The sequence below is a fragment of the Puma concolor genome, chromosome E1 (assembly GCF_028749965.1).
Source record: "Puma concolor isolate L17-30 chromosome E1, mPumCon1.1.hap2, whole genome shotgun sequence".
NCBI lineage: Eukaryota > Metazoa > Chordata > Mammalia > Carnivora > Felidae > Puma > Puma concolor.
The window spans coordinates 39,344,782-39,370,000 of NC_141680.1; the positions used below are offsets into that span (position 1 = coordinate 39,344,782).

At 57.1% G+C, this 25,219-nt stretch overlaps 1 protein-coding gene across 5 annotated transcripts in view; it reads left to right on the forward strand.

Moving 5' to 3' along the window:
- ARHGAP23 (Rho GTPase activating protein 23) overlaps window positions 1–25,219 on the forward strand; it is an 80,165-nt gene that overhangs the window by 11,517 nt on the left and 43,429 nt on the right. For 4 of the 5 annotated variants that reach the window (XM_086687143.1, XM_086687142.1, XM_086687146.1 and 1 more), the window contains exons 2-3: window positions 21,287–21,448; window positions 24,017–24,044. In XM_086687143.1, the coding sequence (XP_086543269.1) occupies window positions 21,287–21,448; window positions 24,017–24,044 (190 nt within the window). Of the gene's footprint in view, window positions 1–17,480; window positions 17,639–21,286; window positions 21,449–24,016; window positions 24,045–25,219 lie in introns of those variants that run through there. The other variant, XM_086687144.1, reaches the window with a different exon arrangement.

The following is a 25,219-nucleotide window of genomic DNA, read 5'->3' on the forward strand; positions in this document are numbered from 1 at the left end:
TGGAAGTAGCTGGAGTTGGAGTCTTGGGAAGGCAGCCTAGAGGTGCATCACTGTGTTATCTGCGCTGGGAGTGCCTGATCTAAACCTAGAGAGGAAAAGAAAGCTACTCACACCCGGTCACGACTGCCTTCTAAGGCTTAACAGGGGCCACTGGGGGGCCTCAGTCTTCTGGCTTCTGTCTTGCTCTCACTCCCTCCTTCTCCACGCCCCCCCCCCCCGAATTCTAAGGGGATGGTGCTGAGCAGCGGGCACATGGGTAAAGACTACAGGTAGGATTACTGAGTCCCATTCCTTTTTCATCTCTGTGGCCCTGAGGTCTTCAGCCCAAGGCATCACCTTGGTGGAAAATTCTGCCCTTTTCAAGTTGGAGGGTGGACAGAGTGTTTGGTTTAAGGCGTGGCTTATCATAGCTGCCTCTCTACCTCTCCTCCATGGGAAGAGGGTGAATTTCCAGCCACCTCCAGTCCTAAACCTTAGCCCCAGGGTCGTCTCCTCCACCCTCCTCAAACCCACGTGCCCCTGGGCAGGTGGCTTCTTTCCCTCTGACTATCCCTCTGCTCCCCATTTGCTGGTCTGAAATAACATCAGTCATCCGCCATGCCCAGGCCACACTTCATCTGCTGGCAAAGGCTGCTGGGAAGGTCTCTAAGAAAAACGAAGACCCCAGCCTGGGGATGTCCTTTTAATACAGACAGGCAACCGTGGGAGACAAGAGGCCTGGGCCCCTCGGCACGTTGGGAGGCAGGTTGGTTGTTCGGGCCCTGCCTTCCACCTGCTAAGGTTCAACTTTCAGCTCTTACCCTTTACTCACTGTGTGACTGGGACCTTGTGACCGAGTTATTTAGTTGTTTTTAGCCTCAATTTTCATATCGCTGAAATCACCCCTCAAAATCATTGACAGGATTCAAGGGGGTGATGCAGGTAGAGAGGCTGATATGAGATAATTTCACCTACTAGGAGCAGCTATTATGAAACAGATAATCACCAATGGATGGAAATGAGAACAACATGCTTTTGGTGCAATAAAGAGAACCCCGTCTGGTCCGAGCAAATGAGCTGCCCCTGGAGGTAATGAGGCTCCCGTCAGTGGAGGTGAACAAGCACAAGCTGGTCTAGAAGGAATTCAGGCATGGGGTGAGGAGCTGAGACAGAAACTTTAAGGGCCCTGCTTTGGGAGCAGCACCGTGTGGTAGGAAGTTAGAGGAGCGGGTGAGACCCGGTTTCTGCTGTGGGGTACTGGGGGGAAGGGGCAGAACCCCAGCGTCCTGGGAACCTGAGATGGCTGCTGTGGTTTGGGGCTGTGAGGTTCCTCTGAGGAGAGGGAGTCCTGGGAGGCTGCCTGGAGGAGGCCTGGAAGGACGGCTGTGGTTCTGAAGGATGGGAGAAGGAGGAGGCCACTGCAGGCCTGGGCAGGGCTTGGTGGTTGAGGGGCAGTGAGGCACATGGGCCACCAGTCCTGAAGTCGGCTCCAAGGCTGCCTTCACATCCTGGCAGCCCGAGGGGGTATGGTGGCAGTGGAGGGGGATCTGCCAGCTCCCCGTCCCCCCATGCCCCAGCCCTCGCCTGAAGGAGGGGCCAGGGTTACTCCCAGTGGCAAAGAGCTGGGGCCTGTAAAGAGCGGAACTGGGGGAAAGAAAGACTTCTTATGCCCAGTGCATTTGGGGGCGTCTGGGGGTCGGGGGAACAGTGGGGCCTTTGTCCCCAGCCTCCGGGAATCTGGCCGAGGAGGAGCCGTCCCTGGGTCTGGCTGGGCCCTCAGCAGGCAGGTCCTCTTTGAAGTGACCCTTTCAAAGCTCAGCCTGAATCCCTGGGAGGAGAGACAGCTCAGGGCGGGGCTTAGGAATGACTGGGACCCGCAAGCCAAGGATGGAAACAGACCCAGTGCCAGCCTCTTTGCGAGGGCAGGCTGGCAGGAGGGGCGTGGGCTGGAGGAATTTGGCCAAGCTAGGGGGACATGTGGAAGCCATTTAGGAGGACAACCACTCCAAGAGGCTTGGCCCCAAGTGTGGGTCAATATAGAGAAGGGTAGAGTTCACTTTGGCCCTGTGCCCGGTTTCTATCAGTCCCCGCATTGATTTCTGTCTGATTCTGGGCTCCTAAATCCACAGCTGCATCTTCCTTTTTAATTTCCTCAAAGAGCACGAGAACACTCCTTGGAGGGAATCTGGTGCCAACACAGGACTTAGAGCCCCCGGTAGGAGGGACGGTGGCAGTCTGGCCTATTGGAGCTTTTCCTGCTCTTGAGAACCCCCAAAAGGCTGGAGACTCCCACCTCCCATCACACTCTCCTTCATTCTCAATGTGGAGGAAACTCTGGATTGTTCTCCAAGAGAAAGGGAGGGAGGGAGAGAGAAGAGAAGCCAAATGAAGGGGAGACATCTTTGAAAATTTCAACTAGAAGGTTTTTATAGGCAGCACCCCCCCCCTCCCACCACCTCCCAACTCCCTGCTTGACTCATGGGGGAGCCAAGGCCTAGAGAAAGGCCAAGGTCAAAGGGATAAAGGCAGAGGGAAGGGACAGGCAGAAATGGGAGGAAGATGAAGGACAGAAGCCAGGTGGGGAGATGGTGCAGGTGGCTGCATAGTTATGTGTAATCCCCGGGTAGTGGAGAAGTTTCCAGAGTCTCTTCAGCTCTGACCTGCCATGACTCTATGAAAGGAGGGAGAGGAAGGAGCGGGTGGCCGTTGGTGGGTTTTTTTTGGACTGAGCAGTGGACAGTGGCGCCTTGGTGAGCCCAGGTGAGCTCGGGTGAGAACCGTACCCCACCCTGAGGCTGTTTTCTAGTTCATGTCCCCACACCCCGATCTGTCCTTGGCATCCTGGCATTCTCTATACTTGAAATGATTCTTCTAAATCTTCCTTTCCTCTTCTGAGGGTGTGGCCCCTGGTTCCTCCCCAAGAGACGGGGAGGAGGGAACTGAGCACCCCCGGGCCCTGATGGGGGGCTGTGGGTGGTTCTGGTACTCTCCTGTATCTCACACTGGCATCTGCAGAGCTGAGCCTTCATTAACTCTAATGAATCCTTGGCACTGGGCCCTCCCACTGCCCTGCAGCTCCTGGTGGGGGTGAGGGGGCAGCTGAGATTGAACCCAGAGCCCAGGAGGTGGTGAGATGTCTGCTAGAGGGGAGTAGGAGGCAGCAACCAGACTGAGACTGCTGCTGGGACAGAAAAACAGCCCTCTTTCCTTCCTTCCTGGGAGCTTTTCCTCCTCTGGTGGCTCCCACGCGCTTAGGTCCCCACTGTGCTGGCTAAAGTGTTATCTGAGAGACTGGGTGCAGCCTGGGGCGCTGAGGACATTCCCAGGCCTGGCATATACATAGAGTGTCCCTATGTATATGCCAGTCGTGGGGGTTAGAAGGAGCAGACTCCAGGAACTGGAAAATCAGGCAGTGGCCAGATCTCAATGCAAACCGACCTTTGTTCATTTGGTGACCATTTCCTACGCACTGTCTGTGCTCTCAGCTCTCTCTGTGGGTCTTGGGATCTGGATGAGTAAGACACAGCCCTGCCCTCAAGGGGTTCATTGTCTGCCTTTCCTACCACCCAAAAGCTCCAGTACAATTTCATTAACCATGGGTTCTGAGATTTATCTCTATACTGTCTGCCAGTCTAGAACATTCTTTGCTGCCCCCTGCCAAAAATATTAACATAAAAATGGCCTGGCCTAACTGGGGAGTCAGACAGACAGAAGCAGACACAAGGGGACATCATCAGAGTGTGAATGGGGTCACAAAGGTGGAAAGACTGTCGGTGGGTAGAATTGCCATACGAGGTTAGTAAAAAACCAGTTGGTGATAAGATTAATCTCCTTTCTCTCATGTCCTGTTTCCAAACCTACCGTTGAGGATTTTTTTTTCTTTTTTTTTTACTTTGAGAGAGAGAGAGGCAGAGAGGGAGGTAGAGAGAGAATCCCACGCAGGCTCTGCACTGTCAGTGTGGAGCTGGATATGGGGCTCAATCTCATGAACCACGAGATCATGACCAAAATCAAGAGTTGGATGCTTAACCAACTGAGCCACCCAGGCACCCCAAGTTGAGGATGCCCCAAGTTCTTTTATGCAACGGCCATCATGCAGTGGTTGTATATTTACTGATACAAGAATTGAGACCCTGAGAGGGCAGACAACTTCATCAAAGGTCAGCTAGCATCTGAATTTAAATCTGGGTCTTTCTGAATCCTAAGCCTGTCCTGTGGTCACTGCTACCCTCCTCAACAAGAAAAAAGCCTGGAGGACAACCACCGCACTCTGGGAAGGTGGACCCTTCCCCCTGTCCCCAGCTAAGCCTTGAAATCCAAGTAGGGGTTGATATAGTGAAGGAGAGGGGAGGGCAGACATCACCTGGCGGTGGATGCAGACAGGACAATTGTGTCTGCTTCTCCATGACTCTGCTGTGTACCAGGGTTCTCCCTGTGTCTGCTTGGAATCAGCGTTTGCTCTTGAGCGGTGTAGGGGTGCCCAGGGCTCCATCAATAGATATGGGCAAAGCCCCTGCCTCCTCAAAAAAGGCTCCAGCTCTGAGGGGGAAAAGGCTTCACTGAGGAAGCTTGCCAGGGCTTGAAAGATGTCTGCAAGAAACAAGAGGGACTCATGGAGTGGGGAGAGAGTGCCATTCCAGACAGAGGGGTTTGGCATGAGCAAAGGTGTGAAATAGCCTGGCTTCTTACGGCATCAGTGAGTGCAAGACCGAGAGTAGAGATGAGGCTGTCAAGGCCAATGAAGGCCAGATCCTACCCCTCTCCTCCACCATCATGGCAGACCCCTCATGCCACACCAAGGAGCTTACTTGCTTCCATAGATACTTTGGAACCACGGAGGGTGTTAGGCGATGGGATGCTGCAGACCAAGCGAGAGATGAGGGCTGAAACGGGAGGTGGAGGTGGAGAGGACAAGGCAGGAATGGGATGTATCACCCTTTCCCCCTTACCAGAAATGTCCCATACCATGTCTTCCCCTTCCTTGCCTCCTCTGTTTTTTAAACTCCTATTCATCCTTCAATGTCCGGTTCAAATATTCTCCTCTGTAAGCGCCGCCCCCCACCCCCCGTTTCCTCAAATATATGGGGATTTCCTCCTCTGGGTAGTAGAGACCTTAAACCCCATGAGGGTAGGGACTTAGTCCTGTTCGTTGCTTTAGCTCCAACTTCTAGACCAGGACCTGTTGTCCGATGAAGGAACATTCCCGAAGCACCTGGCACGCATTGTGGGAACCACATATTTGTGGCAACTAGCATTTATTATTTCCACGCCAGGAAATACTACTGTGCACAAGATTATTTCTGCTTTATGATTGTAGAAACCTCAGAGAGGTTAGTAACTAGTCCAAGGACACACAGCTAGGAAGTGGGCAGTTTGGGATTCAAACCCAGATCCCTTTGAATCCTGTTTAGGAATGTTTAAACACTAAGCTCTATGGCCTCTTTATCTGTTGCATGCCTGTCTCTTCATAAAATCAGGGGCTGTTTCATTAATTAAAAAAAAAAATCCTTTGTGGACTACTGAGCTCAGATTTGTTCAGCAACTGGTATGTATCAAACACTTAACACTGAACCCTCTCAAGGACCCCATTTACAACCCCATTTACAAGCCTCCAAGACAGGCTTGGAGAGGGAAGACACTTGACTGGGGACACACAGCTGGGACTTGATCCTAGGTCTCTTTGCCTCCTCACTCTCAGTGACACATAGTCAGTAGTCCTAGGATGGGACTAGGGGCTGGGCTCTGAGGTTGACTGACTTGTTTGGGGACACACAAGAGGCAGCACTAGGCCAGGGACTGAGTCCCCAGCCCCTAGCCCAGTGTGCTCCTTCACCGATGAAGAAAGGAGGGGGGGTGGGGGTGGTAATCCAAAGGCAGGCCTGGGGGCTGTTGTAATTTCCCAAGTGCCAGCCCTCTGTCAGACAGGTGAGTTCCAAGGTGGGGGAGGGGGTGACGTGGTGCTGGGGTGGGCAGGGGCCGTGTCTTTTCTTTATTTTTATTTTTTTGAGAGAGAGCGCACGAAAGCGAGAGAGCGGGCGGGCTATCTAGGGAGAGGGGCAGAGGAAGAAAGTGAATCTTAATCAGGCTCCATGCTCAGGGCGGAGCCCCAGATGGGCTCCATGCCATGATCCTGGGATCCTGACCTGAATGGAAATCAAAAGTCTGACCCCTCAGCGGACTGAGCCCCCCAGGCGCCCCCCAGGCGCCCCCCAGGGACGGTTACTTAAAGGCGGCGGAGCCTTACAGGGCCTTGATGGAAGCGGGTGAGAGGATTCCATTGGCTGCACAGCATCAGTGTGGGTATCAGCCACGGGGTGACCTGAAGGACCTCCAGCCGCCGGGAAGGACGCGTGTGTGAGCTGGGGCCCGGGGTGGTGCTGGCTGTGGGCACCGCCTCTGGTGGAGCGCCCCTTCCCCGCTCGTTCCCAGGCCGGCCCCCACCCGCCAATCAGACACGCGCGCTGCTCCCCATTCGCATTTCGTTTGCATGGCCACACCCCTCCGCTCCTGCCACTCAGCCTCTGCTCCCCTGTGCTCCTGGCAGGACCCCGCCGCCGCCGCCGCGTTTCTGACCCTCAGCACACGGCTGGCGTGGGCGGGCCGGGGCTGGGGGCTGCAGGGCGGGAAGGGCCGACCTGGGCTGCTAGCCTGGCCGCACTATTCATAGCTCGGGCTGGCGTAGTTCGCATACTTGGCGTTTCTCACGTCTGGCTGGTCTGAGGCTGCCGCCCCTCCGCGCTCCTCCCAGCCTGCTCGCCTCTCCCCTTACCCTTTCCTCGCCCTGCCTCCTCCGCGACCTCCTACCTCTCTGCCAGTCTTCCAGAAATCTAGAGGTGGCCCAGCCCACAGGAAGAAACTGAGGCCCAGAGAGGGGGCGTGTCTTTCGCCCTGGCCTCCGGGGAGAAACTGGTAGTAATGAGGCGTGTAATGAGGTGGCTAAGAGCCTGGGCTCTGCCCGCAGACAGACCTGAGCTTGAGTCAGAGCAGCCACTAGCTGCGGGACCCTGGCAAGTTCTTTAGCTTGCAGTCGGGAGGTTTTTTGGAAGAGACCTGGAGGCTGAGGGTTCATCAGTTAAGAGAATGTGGGGGAGGGGGGAGAGAGATCTGGGAATGAGGTGGGCCAGCCCTGCCTGGGTGGACAAAGGCCTGGCCAGCTGGGGTGGGGGGACAGAGGACACTGAAAAGGGCATTGGAGCAGCTTCCCTTTTGTTCCCCATCCCTTACTCCCTTCTTCCAGCACCCCCACTTTCTGGATCCAGTTTCCACCGATAAAGGGGCAGGGGTACAAAAACATGGCCAACATCTGAAGCAGCCCCTGCCCCAGACAGACTCCTCCTGGAGACAGGGTTCTGGCCACCGTGGGTTGTCCCTGAAGAGAGGCTCTTTGATTTCCTTCGCATTCAGAAACAGTGTGCCAAGCACACTCATAAATATGTAGACACCAACTCAAGAGTGATGTGAGTCAAGACGGTGCACGGGGAGCTGACCCAGTCTGGCGCCCAGAGGAGGAATCCCTGGGGAAGTGACTTTTTGCTGAGAACTACTGGATAGGTAGGAATTAATTAGGGTGTGGGTTAGTGAGGCGCGGAGGGAGCTGGGGAAAAGAGAACAGCATTCCAGAAACAGCGTGTGCAAAGGACCTCAGGCTGGAAGAGTGCCTAGTCCCTAAAGGAACTGGAAGTAGACCAAGGTAGCAGAACACAGAGGAAAGGGGGGTAGTGGGTGTGGAACCTGGAGGCACGTCCCACAGGGCCTGGTGGTCATAATATGAAAGCAATTAGTCTGGACTCTCAGGGATCAGAGGAGTGATAGCAGCTTGGAACAGAGTGAAGAACATGGTGAAATGGTGAAGGGGGTATAGACTCGGGAGACATTTCGGAAGCAGGGTCCTCTCTGATGGGTGGGATATAGGGCCATAGGCCCTCAAGCCTCCCATTTGTTGGTTCCCAGAATGCTTTCCCAGCAACTTTGTCAGGCTGTGATCCTTACCTTCATTTTGTAGCTGAGGAAATAAGAAAACCAAGTACGCTTGAGGTTACACAGCGAGAAAAGAGCAGGGGCAAGTGGGATCCTTTCTCCACATCAGCCTTCCTGCTGCGACAGTGATCTCTCTCTCTCTGTCTCACTAGCCTCCTGTCTTCCACTCCTCAGTGCCCTGCACCAAGCATTCCCTACCTAGGACCAGTCAGGGTGGGGGACCCAAGGGGCCAAGGTGATGAGAGTGTGTGTGTGTGTGTGTGTGTGTGTGTGTGTGTGTGTGACACTTGTCCCAAGAGGCTGTTCTGCTGTTCAATGAGGTAATGCGTGTGCAGCATGCCCGGCATATAGTAAGGGTTCAATCTTAATTACTGCTGTGACAGTCACTATGCCCCAAATTCAGGGCCAGGCAATTGGTGAGGGGTAGGATCTGAGGCCAAAAGCGATGCCATCTGTCTTCTGACTGCAGGGCCCAGCCCAGAAACCATCCCGGCTCTCGTGGGCAGGAAGCAAGAGAGGTTGTTTGTCCTTGCAGAGCCACCGTCCCCCTCCACCCTTCCAGCTGCCTCTGGGGCATCATGGGCTGGATTAGGGAGAGGTTCAGCTCACAGGCTGGGTGAAGGGATGACCCAGGCGGGTTGGGCAGGGCCTGGGATGAGGGGGTGGGTGGTTTCAGGGGTGGGGCTGAGAGCCTCTCCCTGCAGGGAGCCCCATGTACCCTGGGGGAGACTTTCGGAATCTGCTGAGACCTGTTCTGGGAGGGGATGTGGTCTCAGCTTGAGTAGAACTGAGCGCTCCCCTGAAAGAAACCAGTGGGTGCACCTGTTGTTTCTGCCCAGGTGGTCGGACAGCAGGAAGAATTTCCCGAGAGGGATGTGTGGGGCCATAGGGCGAGCTCCCAGAGTTCTCCTCCAGTCTCTCCCAAAATGAGCTGTCCAGTGTGGAGTAGGAGAATGAATACAATTTTGGAGCAGAATCATTGAAAGTATTCTCCTGCCTCCAGGGATGACTGCCCTGAATATGATCTAGTCTGAAAAGGGGTCCTGGCTTCTCTCCGGTACTCCTTGACGAAGGGAGACCCTTCCTAAGTCTCACAGTCGCTCTGTCCTTCTGCAGGGAACCCTGCTGTCTGTAGGAGATGGGGCAGGGTTGGGGGCTGAGGGGCCTTAAGGGGCAGGGTTGGGGGCTGAGGGGCCTGGAGAATGCAGTGGGGAGAAGACGGGTGGAGGGAATAAGGGCACCCTGCCCACTCTGGGCTGTGAGGAAGAGAAGTGTGCCAGACGTGGGCCAGCAGGGGGCTCTGCTGCACAGGGGACCTGCCAGCATCGCTCACCAGAATGTGCGCCCTCCAAGGTGTAGGCATGTTTTTCTTGGAGTGTGTGCCTGAGAAAGCGTTTGAGAACAGGGACTTGCCTCTGCGTGCACACCCTTGTGTGTGTATGTGTTACAGGTGGTGTGGAAGCATGTGTAGTCTTGGAACAGACGTGTGTGCTGAGGGAAGTGAGGCCGCAGGAACCCCACGGTTAGCCCAGCTTTTGCTAGGGAAGCTCTTCCAAGGTTCTGGTGCCCTGGGAGGTGACATCCCAAGAGTTTGTTCATCCTTTGGTCCAGATGGTAGGTCTCATCAATGCCAAAGACTCACCGTGTGCAAGGTTCAGACCCCCCTGGCAGCCTGAGAGCTCCTCCTATTCGGGGACTACTAGGGCCCCAAAGATGACAATAGGGTCTCTGAAAATGGAAAGGGGTGGGTGGGTGGGTAAAGCCCTCCGGACAGGAGGTGCCCAGCTTTTCTGGGCAACCTCTGTGGGCAGGACCTGCTCCTCTGCCCCCACTGGGAGACCGGTTCATTTGTTCCATATTCTTTCAAGAGCGTGCTTTAACATTTGAATTTGAATGTGACTTTGTCATTTTTTTTTTTTTTTAATTGTACTAAAAGACACATCCTGTAAAATTTACCATCGTAAGTGTTCGGTTCAGTGGCATTCAGTACATTCCCACTGTGCAACTGTCCCCACCGTCCATCTCTCTAGCACGTTTTCGTCTTCTCAGACTGAAACTCCATACCCATTAAACAGTAACTTACTTTCCCCTTTCCCCTTGGCAGTCACCATTCTATTTTCCGTCTCTATGAATCTAGATATCTCATACAAGCGGAATCATCCAACGTTTGCTCTTTTGTTCCCGGCTTATTTCACGAAGCATACCGTCTTCAAGGTTTTTCCGTGTTATGTGGGTTAGAATTTCCTTCCTTTTTAAGACCAAATAAATTCTATTGTATGGAGATACCACATTTTGTTTATCCATTTCATGCGTCAATTGACATTTGGGTCGTTTCCACCTTTTGGCCATTGCGAATAACGAATAACGCTGCCGTGAATATGGGTGTGCCCGTATTGCTGTGAGTCCCTGTTTTCACTTTTTTGTTTTTAAAGGTTATTTATTTATTTTGGGGGAGAGAGAGAGAGAGAGAGCACGAGCAGGGGAGGGGCAGAGGAGGGAGAGAGAGAATCCCAAGCGGGCTCCACGCTGTCAGCGCGGAGCCCAAAGAGGGGCTCAATCTCACAAGCTGTGAGATCATGACCTGAGCTGAAATTAAGAGTCAGACGCTTAACTGAGCTACCCAGACGCCCCCCCCGACTCCCCCTCCCCACTTTCACTTCTTCAGGAGACCTAGCCAGAGTGGAATTGCTGGATCCTGTGTTAATTCTGTTTAATTTTATGAGGAACTGCCAGGCTGTCTTCCATAGCAATGGCACCATTCTGCGTTCTAATATACAGGTGGAGCACCGGGTGGCTCAGTCGTCTCACTTCAGCTCAGGTCATGATCTCACGGTTTGTGAGTTCGAGCCCCACACCGAGCTTGCTGCGGTCAGCACAGAGCCTCTGTCGATCCTCGAGCTTTCGATCCTCTGTCCCCCTCTCTGCCCCTCCCCAACTTGCATTCTCCCTCTCTTAAAAATAAATAAACATTAAAAAAAAAAAGCATACAGGTTCCAGTTTCTCCATATCCTTGCCATTAACCAATTGTTTGTTTGTTTGTTTTGGGATTTTTTTTAGAGACGGGGGTGGTGGGGGGGGACAGGGAGGGGCAGAGAGGTAGAAAGAGAATACCTGCTGACAGCACAGAGCTTGATGCGAGGCTCAACGTGGGGCTTGAACTCACGAACTGTGAGATCATGACCTGAGCCAAAATCAAGAGCCGGATGCTTAACCGAGTAAACCACCCAGGTGACCCAACAAATAATTTTTGAGAGCCTCCTGCGTTCAGAGCACTCTCATAGTAAAAACCCATTTCTGAAAAGTTGTCCTCAGGAAGCTGTCAGTCTAATGAGGAAGACTTAGGCCATGGCCTTGAGCAGTCTCTAATCCGAGGGGAAAGACACGAACCGTGACCTCTGGGAGACCCTGGACTGATATGGGACGAAAACAAAAAAAAAACAAAAAACCCACAGAATATACCAACAACAAAAACCCTGTCTGCTCTCGGGGAGCTCCCAGTCTGATGGAGGAATCATGGCCTCTGCCCTCTAGGGAGTCCCAGATGGGCCCGGAGACCAGAATGGATACATGGAGACCATGCATTGAGACAGCCAAGGGCTGCTGAGTGGAGTAAATCAGGGGGTGGAGTGACCTGTGGTGGCCCTGTCCCACACCGGCCTGTGGTTGCCTGGGCAATGGCCCTGCTGTTTACTTTGTGGCTGGCTCCAGATTTACCCTTTTCTGCAAGTACTCATTTCCCACCATAAGGAAAGATGCTCTTTAGTCTCCCCTCTCTCTGGTGTCCCTGAGGAGGGGACCGGCTCTCCTGCTGGGCGGAGGCCCTGCCAGCCTGGCACCTTGGCCACGTTCCTTGCCCTGCTGGGGTCTCACGCTGCCTGCTCCTTCCCCACTCCCAAAGTGCCAAAGTTCTGCTCCGGCAGCGGGGGCTTTTGATGATGCCCGCGTGAATGGGACCACCGGAGTCACCGGAGTGCAGACCTCCATGAAAGTCTGTACGTGTCACTGTGTCCTTGTATACACGTGGCTGAGTTGTCTGCCTGTCTGAATGTGAGTGTGGCCGGGTGTGAGAGGGTGTGAATATCCAGAAGGCAATCAAAACAGCTTGCATCGCCCTCCAGGGCATTATGCTAAGTGAAATAAGTCAAACAGAGAAAGACAAATACCTTATGGTCTCCCCTATATGTGGAATCTAAAAACAAGGACAACAGCACAAACCAAGCTCAAAGATACGGACACCAGATTGGGCGTCAAAACAGGGCGTCAAAACAGGGTGTCAAAAGGTACAAACTTCCGGTTATAAAATAAATATGTCATGGGGATAAAATGTAGGGCATGGCGACTACAGTTACTAATACAGAATTGCATTTTTGAAGGTTGCTAAGAGAGTAGATCTTAAAAGTTCTCGTCACAAGATGGGGTGCCTGGGTGGCTCAGTCGGTTAAGCGTCCGACTTCGGCTCACGTCATGATCTCACCGTTCGTGAGTTCGAGCCCCGCGTCGGGCTCTGTGCTGACAGCTCAGAGCCGGGAACCTGCTTCAGATTCTGTGTCTCCCCCTCTCTTTGCCCCCTCCCCTGCTCACGCTCTGTCTCTGTCTCTCTCTCTCTCTCAAAAATAAATACACATAAAAAAATAAAAAGAAACGACCAACAACCTATGAGGCGGAAATTAGTGTCATTCCTATTTTATTGGTGAGGAGCAGAAGCTCAGAGAGGTTCCACAACTTGCCCAAGGTCTCACAGCCAGAAAGTGGTAGAGATAGGACTTGGACCCAGAAGTGGAGGACTCCGGAGGACTGACTGCAGAGCCCATGCGCTAACCACAGAGCCATCGGGATCGCGTGGATCCCTCCTTGAGATGGCAGTGGGACGGCTGGCAGGGGCAAGTGTTTCCGCCTCTCCTTTTCTCTCCCCTCCCCTCCAACCTTCCGTGGCTCTGGCCCAGTTTGAGCGGGGCGGGGTGGCGGGGGAGAGGAGGTGTCACAAACACCCCAACTCAGGGCAAGATTGGCTCTGGATGGGGAGAGTGTGGGGTCCGGAGAGGCCCTTTGGACCGCCCTCTGCCCCACAGGCCAGACTGAGTGGGGTCCCCACGCTCCCGGTGACGCAGGGTTATGGCACACGGAGTTTGTTGAAGAGACGCGGGCTTGCTTGGCCGGCTCCTCTGCTTGGCCTGTTAGGGCATGCCAGGACGGCACACAAGTGGTGCTGGGAACCAGGCATCTGAATGGGGCAAAGGGGTGGAGGAGGACTGGGGGGGGGGGGACGGTGGGGGAGGCCGCCTGGAGCGGGGAGACTGGGGCAGGGGTCAGAGGCCCAGGCGTGGGCTGGGCGGGCATGCCTTGGGTATCACATTGCCTGCGTGCCTCGGATGGCCGGGGACTGGCGGCAGATTTGCTCTGTCTGTGTGTGGGGTTGTGGGGGTGGTTATGGGTACGTGCCTGGTGGTATGCGATGAAGATATGGGACCAGTCAGAGAGTCATCAATGTGGGATGATTCCCTTGGGGTAGGGGCATTATTTGTCATGTGGTTTGGGGGTCTACATTCTGGGGGGAGGCGCTAAGCAAGCCAGGGGAAGGGAAAGCAGGCAAATTGACCCTGAGCCCCTCCCTCTCACTTCCGGAACCACAGGCCTCTCTTATATGTCCCGAGACCCTTGGGGCCCAGGATGCTCTCTTCCTTCTCCTCCGTGGCTGGTTGTCAGGCCGGTCCTGCAGCCTTCCGCTTCTACAGCCCTCTTGTTGGAGGCCTAACCTGGAAGGCCCCTGATCCCACCCTCAAATTGTCCCCTCATGGAAAGAAGAGGCCTGGAGCCCCTGCCACGGGGGCTCCCTGGGTGTGTGTGGGTTTCCCTTGGTGGGAATGAAGGCAGCTGGCTCAGGCCTGAACCTGGAACTTGGGGACCCCTAAAGGTTTCAGAGCTGGGATACTAGCAGACATATAAGCATCCTGAGGGCGAGATGGGTACTTGACTTATTCTCCAAGGTGTCTCAGCCCCTGGCACAGTACCTGGCCCACAGCAGCCCCTCAAGATGTGGTATTTGAACGGATAAACAAGGTGATACAGGAGATCTGAGTGAGTCCGGGATCAGGTTTCAGCTTAGTAAAAGTGAGATCTTGAAGCAGTCACTTTCCCTCTTTAAGCCTCAGTTTCCGCATCTGAAAATGGGTGTAAAAACAATCCCTGCATATCCAGTCCTTAGGGTTAGAGCCACATGAGATCCAGTGAAAGTGCTTTCAAACAGTCAAAGGATGATGATCTCATTTGGAGGGAGGAAGACTGGATGCCCTCCCCTTGGAGGTGTAGCCCCCAAGCCCTGCCCCAGGGACCCTCAGGGAGATCAAGTTGAATGGATTTTGCAAGCTGGTCAAACCAGAGGATGACGGGAGGGACTGCTCAGCGGGGTAATTCCTGATTTGGGGGGAGGAAGCTGGCAAGGGTGTAGGGGAGGAGGACTCACACTAGGCAGGAAGGCTTGGAATAGAATCTCAGCTACGCCTGGTATTTCCCAGCCCTTGGCCCCATCCCCCACCACCCTCTGGGATCCACCCCACATTCCTTTCCCAGAGGAAATGGGGGAGGGGGCTGAGAGACTCCCCAGGCCTGTAGGATCATTTATTCAAACTGTGTACACCCTTCAAGGCCCTACTGTGTGAACCCCCCCCCCCCCCCCCCCCCCCCCCCCCCCCCCCCGCTGACATCCCTGTGAGCCAGAGCTGAGCAGAGGAGGTGGGGTGGGGAAGGTGCAGGTTTGTGTTGGAAGAGACTGGAACCTCCTTGCTGCCTGGCCAGGTTAGAGGGCAGGAAATGGACATCACATGTGGTTTACCATTTCCCAGGTCCCTGAAGCCCTGAACACAGAAACCCCCTGCCGCTTCTCCGCCTTGCCCCTCCCTGTAGCCCTCAGAAACCTCAGCAGTTTCCAGGGAAGTGAATTCTGGATCCAGACCCACAGCAGCACCTGTTGGCCATGAAAGGCTCCATGGAGCACGACGGGGGAGAGTCACTCCATTTCCTCAGAACCAGAGACTGGGCTTGAAGCAAGAGGAAAGGAAGTTAGACAGCTGGAAGGACTTACTGGCTGCTTACCGGGAGAGTGGGCCAGATTCTGAGCGAGGCCATCCCTATGGTGGTTGCCCTCTGCTTGGGGCCACAGACTCTGACATAGCCGAGGACGGCCTGGCGGTGCTCCCGGCTGGTCTCCGAGGGCCTGGCCTTGGTGGAGGCTGGCGGCGTGACAGGGAGACCCAGGGCAGGCGAGGGCAGGAGTGGGCCTGACCCAGAATCCTTGGTTTTCTAGAGGCAGAGGGGTGGGGGAGGGTGCTAATGGAGGTGCCAGGTCTCCACTCCTCCTGACTACAGTTCTTTCCCATTCTGCCCCTAAGCCCTCCTGACTCAGCGCTGGAGGCAGCCTTGCTCTTCCCGTCAGGCTTCCGCCAGGGTGGGGGTGGGGGTCCAGCTCCTGCACAGGGGGCCCAGCAAGCGGCAAACAGGAAACAGGAGAACAAAACCGCTCCCTGGCCCCCACTCACCCTGGCCCTGCCTCACCCTCACCCTTCCTCCTCCCTTCCTTCTCCCTCCCTCGCTCCGCTCCTGCCGGGCCCTGTAGTCCTCTAGTCCCCCTCCCTCTGCCCGGGCCCTTCTCCCCTACCCCTCCGTCTTCCCGCCTGCTGCCTCCCACTCTGTCCACCACTTGATCCAACCTCGACCCAACCTTGATCCAACCTCAGCAAGGGCTGTCCTTGCCGAGGACACAGGTGATGGGATGCGGGTGAGCAGGGGGAGCTACCCCTTCCGTAGGGTTCTCCCTTCTGATGACTGCCCTACAAGGGCCCAGCCCTATGGCTCTTCCTCCCCAAACTCCTAGATTTGGGGGCGGGGGGGGGGGCAGGAGCTGCTCCCCAACCCCAGCCTCCCTTCCCTGGCTGCAGGCTAGAATTTGGGTAGAAGATCCACAGTTGGAGTGAGGGGCTCTGGGCTTGGAGTCCCATGCTGCCATAGCAAGCTAGGTGCTCTTGGGCCTCCATTTCCTTCCCTGAAAATTGGGTCATGGCAAGTGGCCCTGGGCCACAGCGAGTGGCTGTGGCGAGAAGCCACCGTGAACAAATGAGATAGAAAAGGTGGCGGTGATTGCACGCCCACTGGCCAAGGCCTCTACTGGCCCCACCCGGGAAGGGGCCTGGGAAGGGAGCCAGGAAGGGGAGGCAGGCAGGGTCTGCCATCAACATGGGCTTCCTGTCTGACTCACATGCTGGGGGTGGGGTGGGGGCCAGCTTGGAGCCCATTGTCAGCTTGGTGGTGGCCCCTCTGGGTGAGGCTAATGGGCAGGGTGGCCCCGGGGGGAAGAGGGTTGGTCACAATCCCCTACAGGTGGTGACGGGGACTTCACCTGCAGCCTGAGGTTATATCGTAACTCTGGTATGAGAGTCCATCTGCTCTCAGTGCTGGGCAGTGTGTGTGTGTGTGTGTGTGTGTGTGTGTGTGTGTGTGTGTGTGTGAACTGAGGGGGCAGAGCACCAGTGCATGGAGTATGTATCCTGGACAACATGTGCGTGTCATCTGGCTTGCCTTCGTCGGTGTCTCTGTGGGGTGGGGTGTGTGTGGGGCGTACAGGTGAGTGCCTGGGGCGTCTGGTGTGCTTTTAAGGACACAGTGGGTATGCTTGCAAACGTGTCTGTGTGGGGTGCGTGGACCAAATATGCACGGAAGGGTGTCCAAAGTGTGTGTGCATATGGAAAGGTGTCTACACACGATGTGCACGTGAGGGGAACAGTGTGTTTACGTGGGGTGTGTGGACAGAGGGAGAGTGAGTGTGTGTGGGTGTGGATGGGAGGGTAGCCGGTGTATAGGTGTGTGGGGGGTGTGGGTCCATACAGGGTGGGCAGGACTGTGTGCGTCCCTGTGAGGAACATGTGTGCACGAGTAAATGTGTGTTTCTCGGGCACAGCCAAGCTGGATGAGCGTGTGCACTGTCGAGTACAACGTGTGTGGGCCGGGCAGTGTGCGTTTCCGTGTGAGCGGGAGGGTGAGGGTGTGTGTGTCTGTGTGTGCCCGTAGAGGGTGTGCAGTGTGTGGCTGCGCGGGGGCGCTGTATAGTGCCTACCGCGCGCGTGTGGGGGTGGGGGGGATCTGGGCGGCCGCGCACAGGGGCCGCCCCGGAGGGGGAGGTGTCTGCCCTGCCACTCGGCGGCGTGTCCGGGCTGAGGCGCCTTCAGCCAAGAGGCTCCGGAGGCGCGGGAGGCGCGGAGCTGCCCCAGCCGTCCTGCCGCCATCCGCGCGGGCCGTCCGTCCCCTCGGGGCCCCTGGGTCCCGGGCCCGCGGCTCCGGGGGGCGGGCGGGGGCCTCCGGGGCCCGCCTGCCGCCCGGGGGGCCGAGGACGCCGCCGGCCGGGCGCCGTGGAGCGGCCGGGGGCCCCCGCGCCCCGCGCCCCTCTCCGGAAGCCGGGCCCGCGGCTCACTGGGGCGGGGGTGGCGGCGGCGGCGGCAGGGCCCGGGCCCGGGGGCCCCCTCCGGCCGCGGCGCTCGTGGGCAGCGCTGTGTGGCGCGTGGAACGCGCGGGGGCCGGGGGCTGGCGCTGGGAGCGCGCCGTCGGTGTGGACTGCAGCGCCCCGGAGCCGCGCTGCCTCTGGCTGCCCTGCCTCGTCCACAGGGACCGCCGCGCGCCGGGGCCGCGCCGGGCCAGGGTGAGCGCCGCTGGTGGGGGCGGGGGGGGGGGGGGAGGCTGCCGGGCCGGGGCTAGGGGGCAGGGGTCCGGCCTCGACGGGGCGGGTAGGATCGGGCCACCAACTTCCTGGGATCTTTGAGCTGAGTGCGCCCTGCGTTGTGGGACCGATGCCCCAGGAGTGGGGGGGAGTGAGCGAGGAGCTGGAGACACACGCGGGTGAGGGTGGCAGGTTGTGGCTGGGAGCTTTTCCCGGGGTGCTGGATGAGGACTGGCCAGTCTGGGTGGTGGCCTCCAGTGGCTCAAGCCTCTTGGTTTATAGGCAGTGGAAGGACGGAAGGGACCAGGGTTGTTTGAGGAGATGCCGGGGCATGGAATCCCGAGGAGTTTGGCTGGCAAGGACCCCGGGTCGGAGGCAGGCAAGGATCATACTAAGTGGACTGGTGGGCACCACTCCGCCCTCTCCCTGGTAGGGGCTGTGGGCACAGGGGCATGCACGGGTTTCCTGGTGGGCAAAGGAGGCAGAGGTGGCAGGTAATGAGTGATCTCAGGGTGAGGACTGACAGGGCTGGAGATAGGGGGTGGGGACAGTGTGTCTGATGTCCGGGATCGACCAGGCTGGTAGGGCGTGAGTCACAGTGGGCGCCGTGCCCAGCATGAATGCTGTGCTCCCTGCAGTGACCTCTTTATGCTCCTAGGGGGGAGGAGCAGGACTCCTGGGTTCTGGTTCCTGGTGTTGCCAACCCACCACGTGTCCAGTTCTGTCTAATTTGTGGCCCTGGGGCCATCTGCCCTCTTCCCACCATCAGTTGGTATTTCTGGATGTCTCTTTCGTTCCTGGCATGAGGGCGAGAGCATTTGGAGATGGATCTGGGCCAGGAGAGCCGTAATCAGTGATGTCCCTGTGTCCCCCGAGCGTCTCCCTCTCCATCCCCTTGTCTCTGTGCCTACCCCAGAGAGGCAGAGTTGTGGATGTGTGAGAGCTGAACCCCTCCCCAATCTAGTCACCTTTCTGTTCCCATTGCTGGCTCATTCTCTGTTTCTGTGTCCATCATCTCCCTCCCTGTAAAGATGAGAGCCAGACCCAGGGGTGTCCCAGGTCAGAGGGGAGGAGAGGAAATGTGTGAATAATAGTATGAAGCACTGAGGTTAAATCCAAGGAAGAACTTCCCACAGGGGAGCCATCAGGTCTGGCTGTCCATGGGGGCCGTGGTGTCTCCTCTTCAGGCCGGGGTGTGGGAGCTGTGGCAGGGGGATTACCACACTGACATTCTCAGGAACTGGTTGGAAGAGATGGGGGAAGGGGGACTGAAAGGAAGCATAAGAGGAAAGGGAGAGGCAGAGATAAGGGAGGGGGTGCCAATGGTGCTTGGGCCAGGAGGGGGCCTGAGAGAAGAAGGCCTGCCCGCTTCCCTGGGTTACATCCAGGCCCCTAGAGAGTGGCACCCCAGGCAGCTGGCAGCTCCAGGCAGGATGTGTGCTGGAGGAGGGGTGGGGGGCGTGCGGGGACCTGTCCCAGCCACTTCTCGTCACTGGGGCAGCTGGTGGCTTAAACCTTAATCCAGGACACCGGCAAAACAATGGGCCCTGCAAACAGCCTCAGCTCTGAGCCCCGGTGGAGGGCGTGCAGGGGGAGGCAGTCCACGCTGGGGAGGCATAGGGGCTTCTGGTAGGAGCAGGCAGGGGGGATCCGCCAGGCCCTCTGCTCTCCCTGATCAGTTCCTTGCCAGGTCAGCAGAGATAGGAAATCCAGGGGATTTCGGACCTCAGCAGAATTCCCAGAGAATTTTCTCCTCTGGACTCTTCGGACCCCCATGGGGGTGTGGAGCTCAGTGGACAGGCTGGGCTGGGGCTACAAGTGGAAGGAGCCGAGGGGCCATCGCTGGACCTCCTGCCCCATGCTGGAATCTCAGCCGCGGCCTCCCAGACTGGGGATCATCCAGCTTTGGCTTGAACCCTTCAGGAGAATGAGCGCTCACGTCCTCAGCTGGTAGTTTTCCAGACGGAGATGATGAGAATGGTCTCCCTGGCCTGGAGCTTCACTTGTTCCCTGTACCTTCCACCTTGGCTGTGTTCTCTGGGACTTCACGAAGCAAGCCTACTGCCCCTGTCATATTGTTCTTTAGTCTTCTGAAATTTGAGTCTCAAGTCTGCCTGACTACAACCCCACCTCCCACCCCAATACAGAAATCCCCAGCGAAGGGCTGGACCCAGGGCTCTCTTCTACCAGAAATGTGAACAGGCTGGCGGCGGGGTGGGGGGGGGGGGCTGGGGGGGTGGATACACAAAGGAGCTTCTTAGCATCAGTACATCCAAGTGCCAATTTGAGCTTTCTCAAAAGCAGTTGGGCGAGGGAGAAAGGGGAACTTAATAGAGAAGGGGGGAGGCCCTCACCCCAGAACTGGGGCTTCCTCCGTCCACATCCAGCCTGCCTTTCTTCCCCTGGAGACTCCGGGCTCGTGCCAAGGAGCGAGGGGGTTGAGGAGACTGTTGAGGGTGAGGGTGAGCCCTCTGAGGTTTGGATTAGGGCCCCCCAGACAGGTTAGGATGCCTGAGGTCGGGGGTTAAAGCCCCGAGGGAGGCATCCTGGCTTTTCACCAGGCAGCCCGCCCTTGTCTTCCGTCTTGGCCAATCTGCCGGCCGCCTCCCTGTGCACACAGGCATCTCTCTGACGCCCTTCTGTCACCCGCTTTCCCTCTCTGCGTCTGAGCAGGGAACCTGAGGTGAGCCCTCTCTCAGGCAGTGTCCGCGCTACTCTCTCTCCCGCCCCAGAAACAGACCTGTGTGCCCTCAGACCCTGGTCTTCAGACATCCCCTGCCTGTCATCTTGGGGAATCCCAAGTATTCCAGCGGGTCGGCCAGAGGGCAGCCGAGTATCTCCCGCCACCCCCACCCGGTTCCCCTCTCAGATCCGGTGACCGGCCAGGCCTCTGGCTGGGCTCCGGAGCTCCAGGAAGTCCCTTCAGTTGTCTGATGTCCAGCCCGCTCCCTCGTGGCTCTAGTCCCTCACCTGTTGCTGCCGCTGCTCCTGAAGGATGCTTGTGCGAGCCAGTCTGTGTGCGTGCGTGTGGGTGTCTGTCTGCAGCATATGTTGTGTGCGTGTGCCTGTATGTGTAGGCATGTGTGGGAGACTCTGATCACGTGCGATCGTGTGCGCACGTGTTTGTCTACATAGCCTGTGTGTGTAGATTCATCTGTGCCTCCGTGTGTACCTTTGCACGTGAGTGTGCTTCTCTGGGTGTGCGGATGTGTCTGTCTGTGTGTGAGATTGTGCAGCAGGCAGGAATGAGCTCAGCTGGCAGCAGGCACTTCCCAGGCCAGAAGGCCCCGTGTCCAGATCCTGGAGCGTAAGAGGTGCTTGGCGAACATTTGCTGAGCCGACCTGATTGAGAACCTGGCTGGCGGCAGGGAGTTACTTCCCTGGGAGCAAAGGTGCCATGAGGGGCTCGAGGGGAGAGAAAGAAGTAGCTTTGGACTGATGAGCGAGGGAGAGGAAGGAAGGGGGTGAGGAGGAGGTCGGGGAGCAGGGGCGCGTGCGTGGAACCCCAGGGCCCTTGCCCCCCTCCCCCTCCCCCGCTCCAGGCCCTCCCCCTGGCTGCCGGAGGCAGTGTGCACACCTGGGAGTGTGGGTCACACGGCCACTCAACCCTGGTTCCCTGTGCTTCCACAGCTGCCGCTGGGCCCGAGAGATGGGTGCTCCCCTGGGCGCCCCCTCCCCTGGCAGGGGCCGCGGACACTGCTGCTGTGCAAAAGTCTCCAGGACGGCTTTGGCTTCACCCTGCGCCACTTCATTGTGTACCCCCCTGAGTCAGCCGTGCACTGCAGCCTGAAGGTACACCCACCTTGCCCGCTGCCCTTGCCCGTCCTGAGGAAGCTTCAGTGGGGGGAAGGGAGGTTCGTCTGCACTGTCCCCTCCACAGCCCTTCTTCCTTGGCCTTGGGAGGAGGGTCCCTGAGAGGCCGGGGCAGCCCTGGCTGGGTCACTGGCACTGTACGATTGTGGAAGAGATCCCTAACTGCCCTGGGTTTGGTCTTCCCAGGAGAAGGGTGAACGGTTCAGGGCGATGAACTTGGGGGTGGGGGAAGCCAGGACGCTCACGCGCACACCCAGACTCTTGGCCCCTGAAAACTGAGCCGCCTTCTCGAAGAGGTGAAGTTCTTGGGACTCCTTGTCCTGTGGCCACTTCTGAGCTGGCTTTGTTGCTCCCTCCCTAGCCTGAGCTCTTGGGCAGTCCATCCTAAAACACCTCTGGGACTCCTCCCAGAGTGCCCCGGGCCCTGCACTCGCCTCGGCTCTGGGCTCTGGGTGCTGGAGAGCGCCAGGCCGGGAGGGGGGCGCCCTGGGTTCTAATCCTAGTGGAGCTCTTTACTTTGGTCTCACTCACTGGTCACTTCTCCTGCTGTAATGTGAGGGCGTCTATGTACTTGACCCCCACGAGCCCTTCTGGCCATAGTATGAATGTCAGGTTCTCTGTGCCTAACCTACAGTGTGGGCTGGGGGCGGGCCAGGCATGCGGGAAGAGCGAGATCCTCGGCAGGAACTGGGGCTCCCCAGGAGGGCCCCCCTCCCTTCCCCCACCTCTTTCCCAGCAGGGCCTGAGACAGACTTATTTTGGAGTCAATGAACCTGTTACTCCCCCCGCCCCCTCCTTCAGGGCTGAGACCAGCTGTTTGGGGCTCTCCTCTGGGGAGCTTGGTCCCACCTGCCAGAGAACCGGGGCCTTGGGTTTCACTGCCTGTGTCTGTGTACTTGCATGGCTCTCTTTGTGTGCACTTGGGTGCCCAGTATGTGGGTCATACGCATGCATGTTTGTGTATGTAGGCGTGGGTAGACAGGTGTCTCTAAATACACGTCTTCAGTATGTGTCCCTGTGCGCTCTCATCCGTGTCTCAATCCGGGAGCACCTGCGTAAACTATTCCCATTGGCTGCAGCCGTGCTTAAGAGTGTAAGTGGGGGCTGACGGTGTGTGAGAGGGGCACAGCCCCCTGCCCCTTGATGCCCAAGGACACCAACCTTCTAGTTCCCTGGAACCTCCAGTCCTTCCTTTCCTCTTCCCCCAGAATGTCCCTCCTGCCTGGCCCCTGCCCCCTTTTCTCAGGGGGCCCTGCTGAGGGGTGACCGGGGCGGAAGCAGCCTGAGTGGCCTAGGCTGGGTGATAGACCTGTTTCAGAGAGACCTCGCTCACGTGGGGCGCTGGAAGACCCTGGGCGGGGCAAGCCAGGGGTGGATTCCATCCCCTTTCCAGAACCTGCCCAGGGCTGGGAGCCTGCAGGGAGCTCAGCCGTCTAAATGCATCCATCTGCCTTTGCCACCCGCTCACTGTGCTATCAGCTCACATCAGCAGGCGCGCACCCCACACAGGGAGGGCAGGGGCAGAGGGACTGCTCTCCAGCAGTGCCCCACAGCCTTCATGTCCTGGCTGGGGTGCCAGAGACTCCTGGGTTCCAGCCCTGGCTCGGAGTGGCCCTGGATAAGTCACGCCCTGTCATCTGTGGTAGAATGGATGGTCTGTGGACAGGGGTAGATACGATGATGCTAAATGTCGGATCCAGCTCTGACGTGGGACCCTGTCTCGCTGGCCTCCTTTCCCTCATTCCAGTTCCCTCCCCAGATCCAGCACCCTCCCTCTCACTACCAGGATGACCCCAGAGGTCTCCCTAGTGGGTCTCCTGGACTCCATTTCTTAGCCCTGCCGGATGCTAGAACCCTGTTCCCTCACTGGTATGTCACATCCACTCTCTCCCACCCAAGAACCCTCACTGGCTCCCTCTTTCTGTCCTTTCAAAGCTGAATGCTTTAGTCTGACTTCTGTCACTTGCTGGCGTTGCTTTCTTTCTCGCGTCGGCTCAGCTGATGCTGTCCTACAAATGCTTGTTTATTTCTGCTGCCCAGCGCCTGCGTACTCCCCTCCCCTCACCCAGACCTCCCTCTCCCCTCCCTCCTCAAACTTGCCTTAAAATCCCCTCCCCCAGAGGGGTGCTAATCAGCCTTCCCTTCCCATTCTCTGAGAGCTGATAGCCACTGTTTGCACTCGTCATGCCTGCTTATCTGTGTCTGCCTGTGTGTCCTCTCTCTGTGCGTTACGTTTAGTGCCTCCTTCATCGGGCTTGGAGCTCCCCAAAGGAAGGGGTCATGGGTCCCCCACTGGATTGGGGGCGAATGGCTGAAATACAAGGTGGTGGGATCAGCAGTCATGAGAGGGGGTTAGTGTTATTGGGGACCATTGCATGGGGCTTGATGACCGTCCCCACTGACACCCCTCCTGCCTCGGCTGGGCACCAGGCTAGTTGAAGGAAGATAAGAGGGGAGGCCTTGGGTGGGGGACATCGAAGGGCCCGCCCAGGTGGAGCCACTGAGGGCTGGACCCAGGCCCCACACCCACCTCTCTGTCCCCTGCAGGAGGAAGAGAATGGAGGCCGAGGAGGAGGTAAGGAGTGGTGGGGGTGGGGCCCAGGGCTGGGGCTGAGCTGGGGCCCGTTTTCCAGCTTCTGTTTCTCTCCCGCTACCCAAGTCAGCCTGGGTTTTGCTGCCTGCCCTCCCACCGCCCCCAGCCCTGACTGCTGTCCAGTCTTTGCTCTTCTCTGTGTCTGTGCTTTCTCTCCTCAATCCTTTTTCTTTTCTTTTCTTTTCTTTTCTTTTCTTTTCTTTTCTTTTCTTTTCTTTTCTTTCCTTTCCTTTCCTTTCCTTTCCTTTCCTTTCCTCTTCTTTTTTTTTTTTTATTTTTTATTTTTTTTATTAAAAAAATTTTTTTTTTCAACGTTTATTTATTTTTGGGACAGAGAGAGACAGAGCATGAACGGGGGAGGGGCAGAGAGAGAGGGAGACACAGAATCGGAAGCAGGCTCCAGGCTCCGAGCCATCAGCCCAGAGCCTGACGCGGGGCTCGAACTCACGGACCGCGAGATCGTGACCTGGCTGAAGTCGGACGCTTAACCGACTGCGCCACCCAGGCGCCCCTCTTTTCTTTTTTTTAAGAATCCAAGAGGCAGCACATTTATTCTGGGCTCTAGGGGAGAGCTCCCTGAATTTCATTCCTACTCGTCATCACCAGTGACATGAGGACAGATCTTGGGCCCGCCAAGGCCCTGTGGTCCCTTCGATGCTTCCTTTCTTTTCTCACATTTGTCTCCCTCTGAGCCTGTCTGTTCCACACTGGGGGTGGTGCTCTGGGGAGCAGATGGCTTTCTAAGACCTGGCCTCTGCCCTGGAGTTACTCCCAGCCTAGGCTGAGGCACAGACACAGGGCGGCAGAGCCTGGGGGCTGGTGGTAGGGTGCAGCTGACCAATGGCTGTCCTCGGAGATGGAGACGCTGGGGTCCTGTTGGGTGTGAGGGGAGCCCTGAGGTCTTTATCTTACCAGATGTGGGCCTGCCTCCCCTGGCTGTCACCCTCGCTATCCCAAAGGGCCCCTTTCTGCCACCCGGGGTATTCAAGGCAAAACTCCTTTTTTTAAAAAAAATTTTTTTCAATGTTTATTTATTTCTGAGACAGAGAGAGACAGAGCATGAGTAGGGGAGGGGCAGAGAGAGAGGGAGACACAGAATCGGAAGCAGGCTCCAGGCTCCAAGCTGTCAGCACAGAGTCCGACGCGGGGCTCGAACT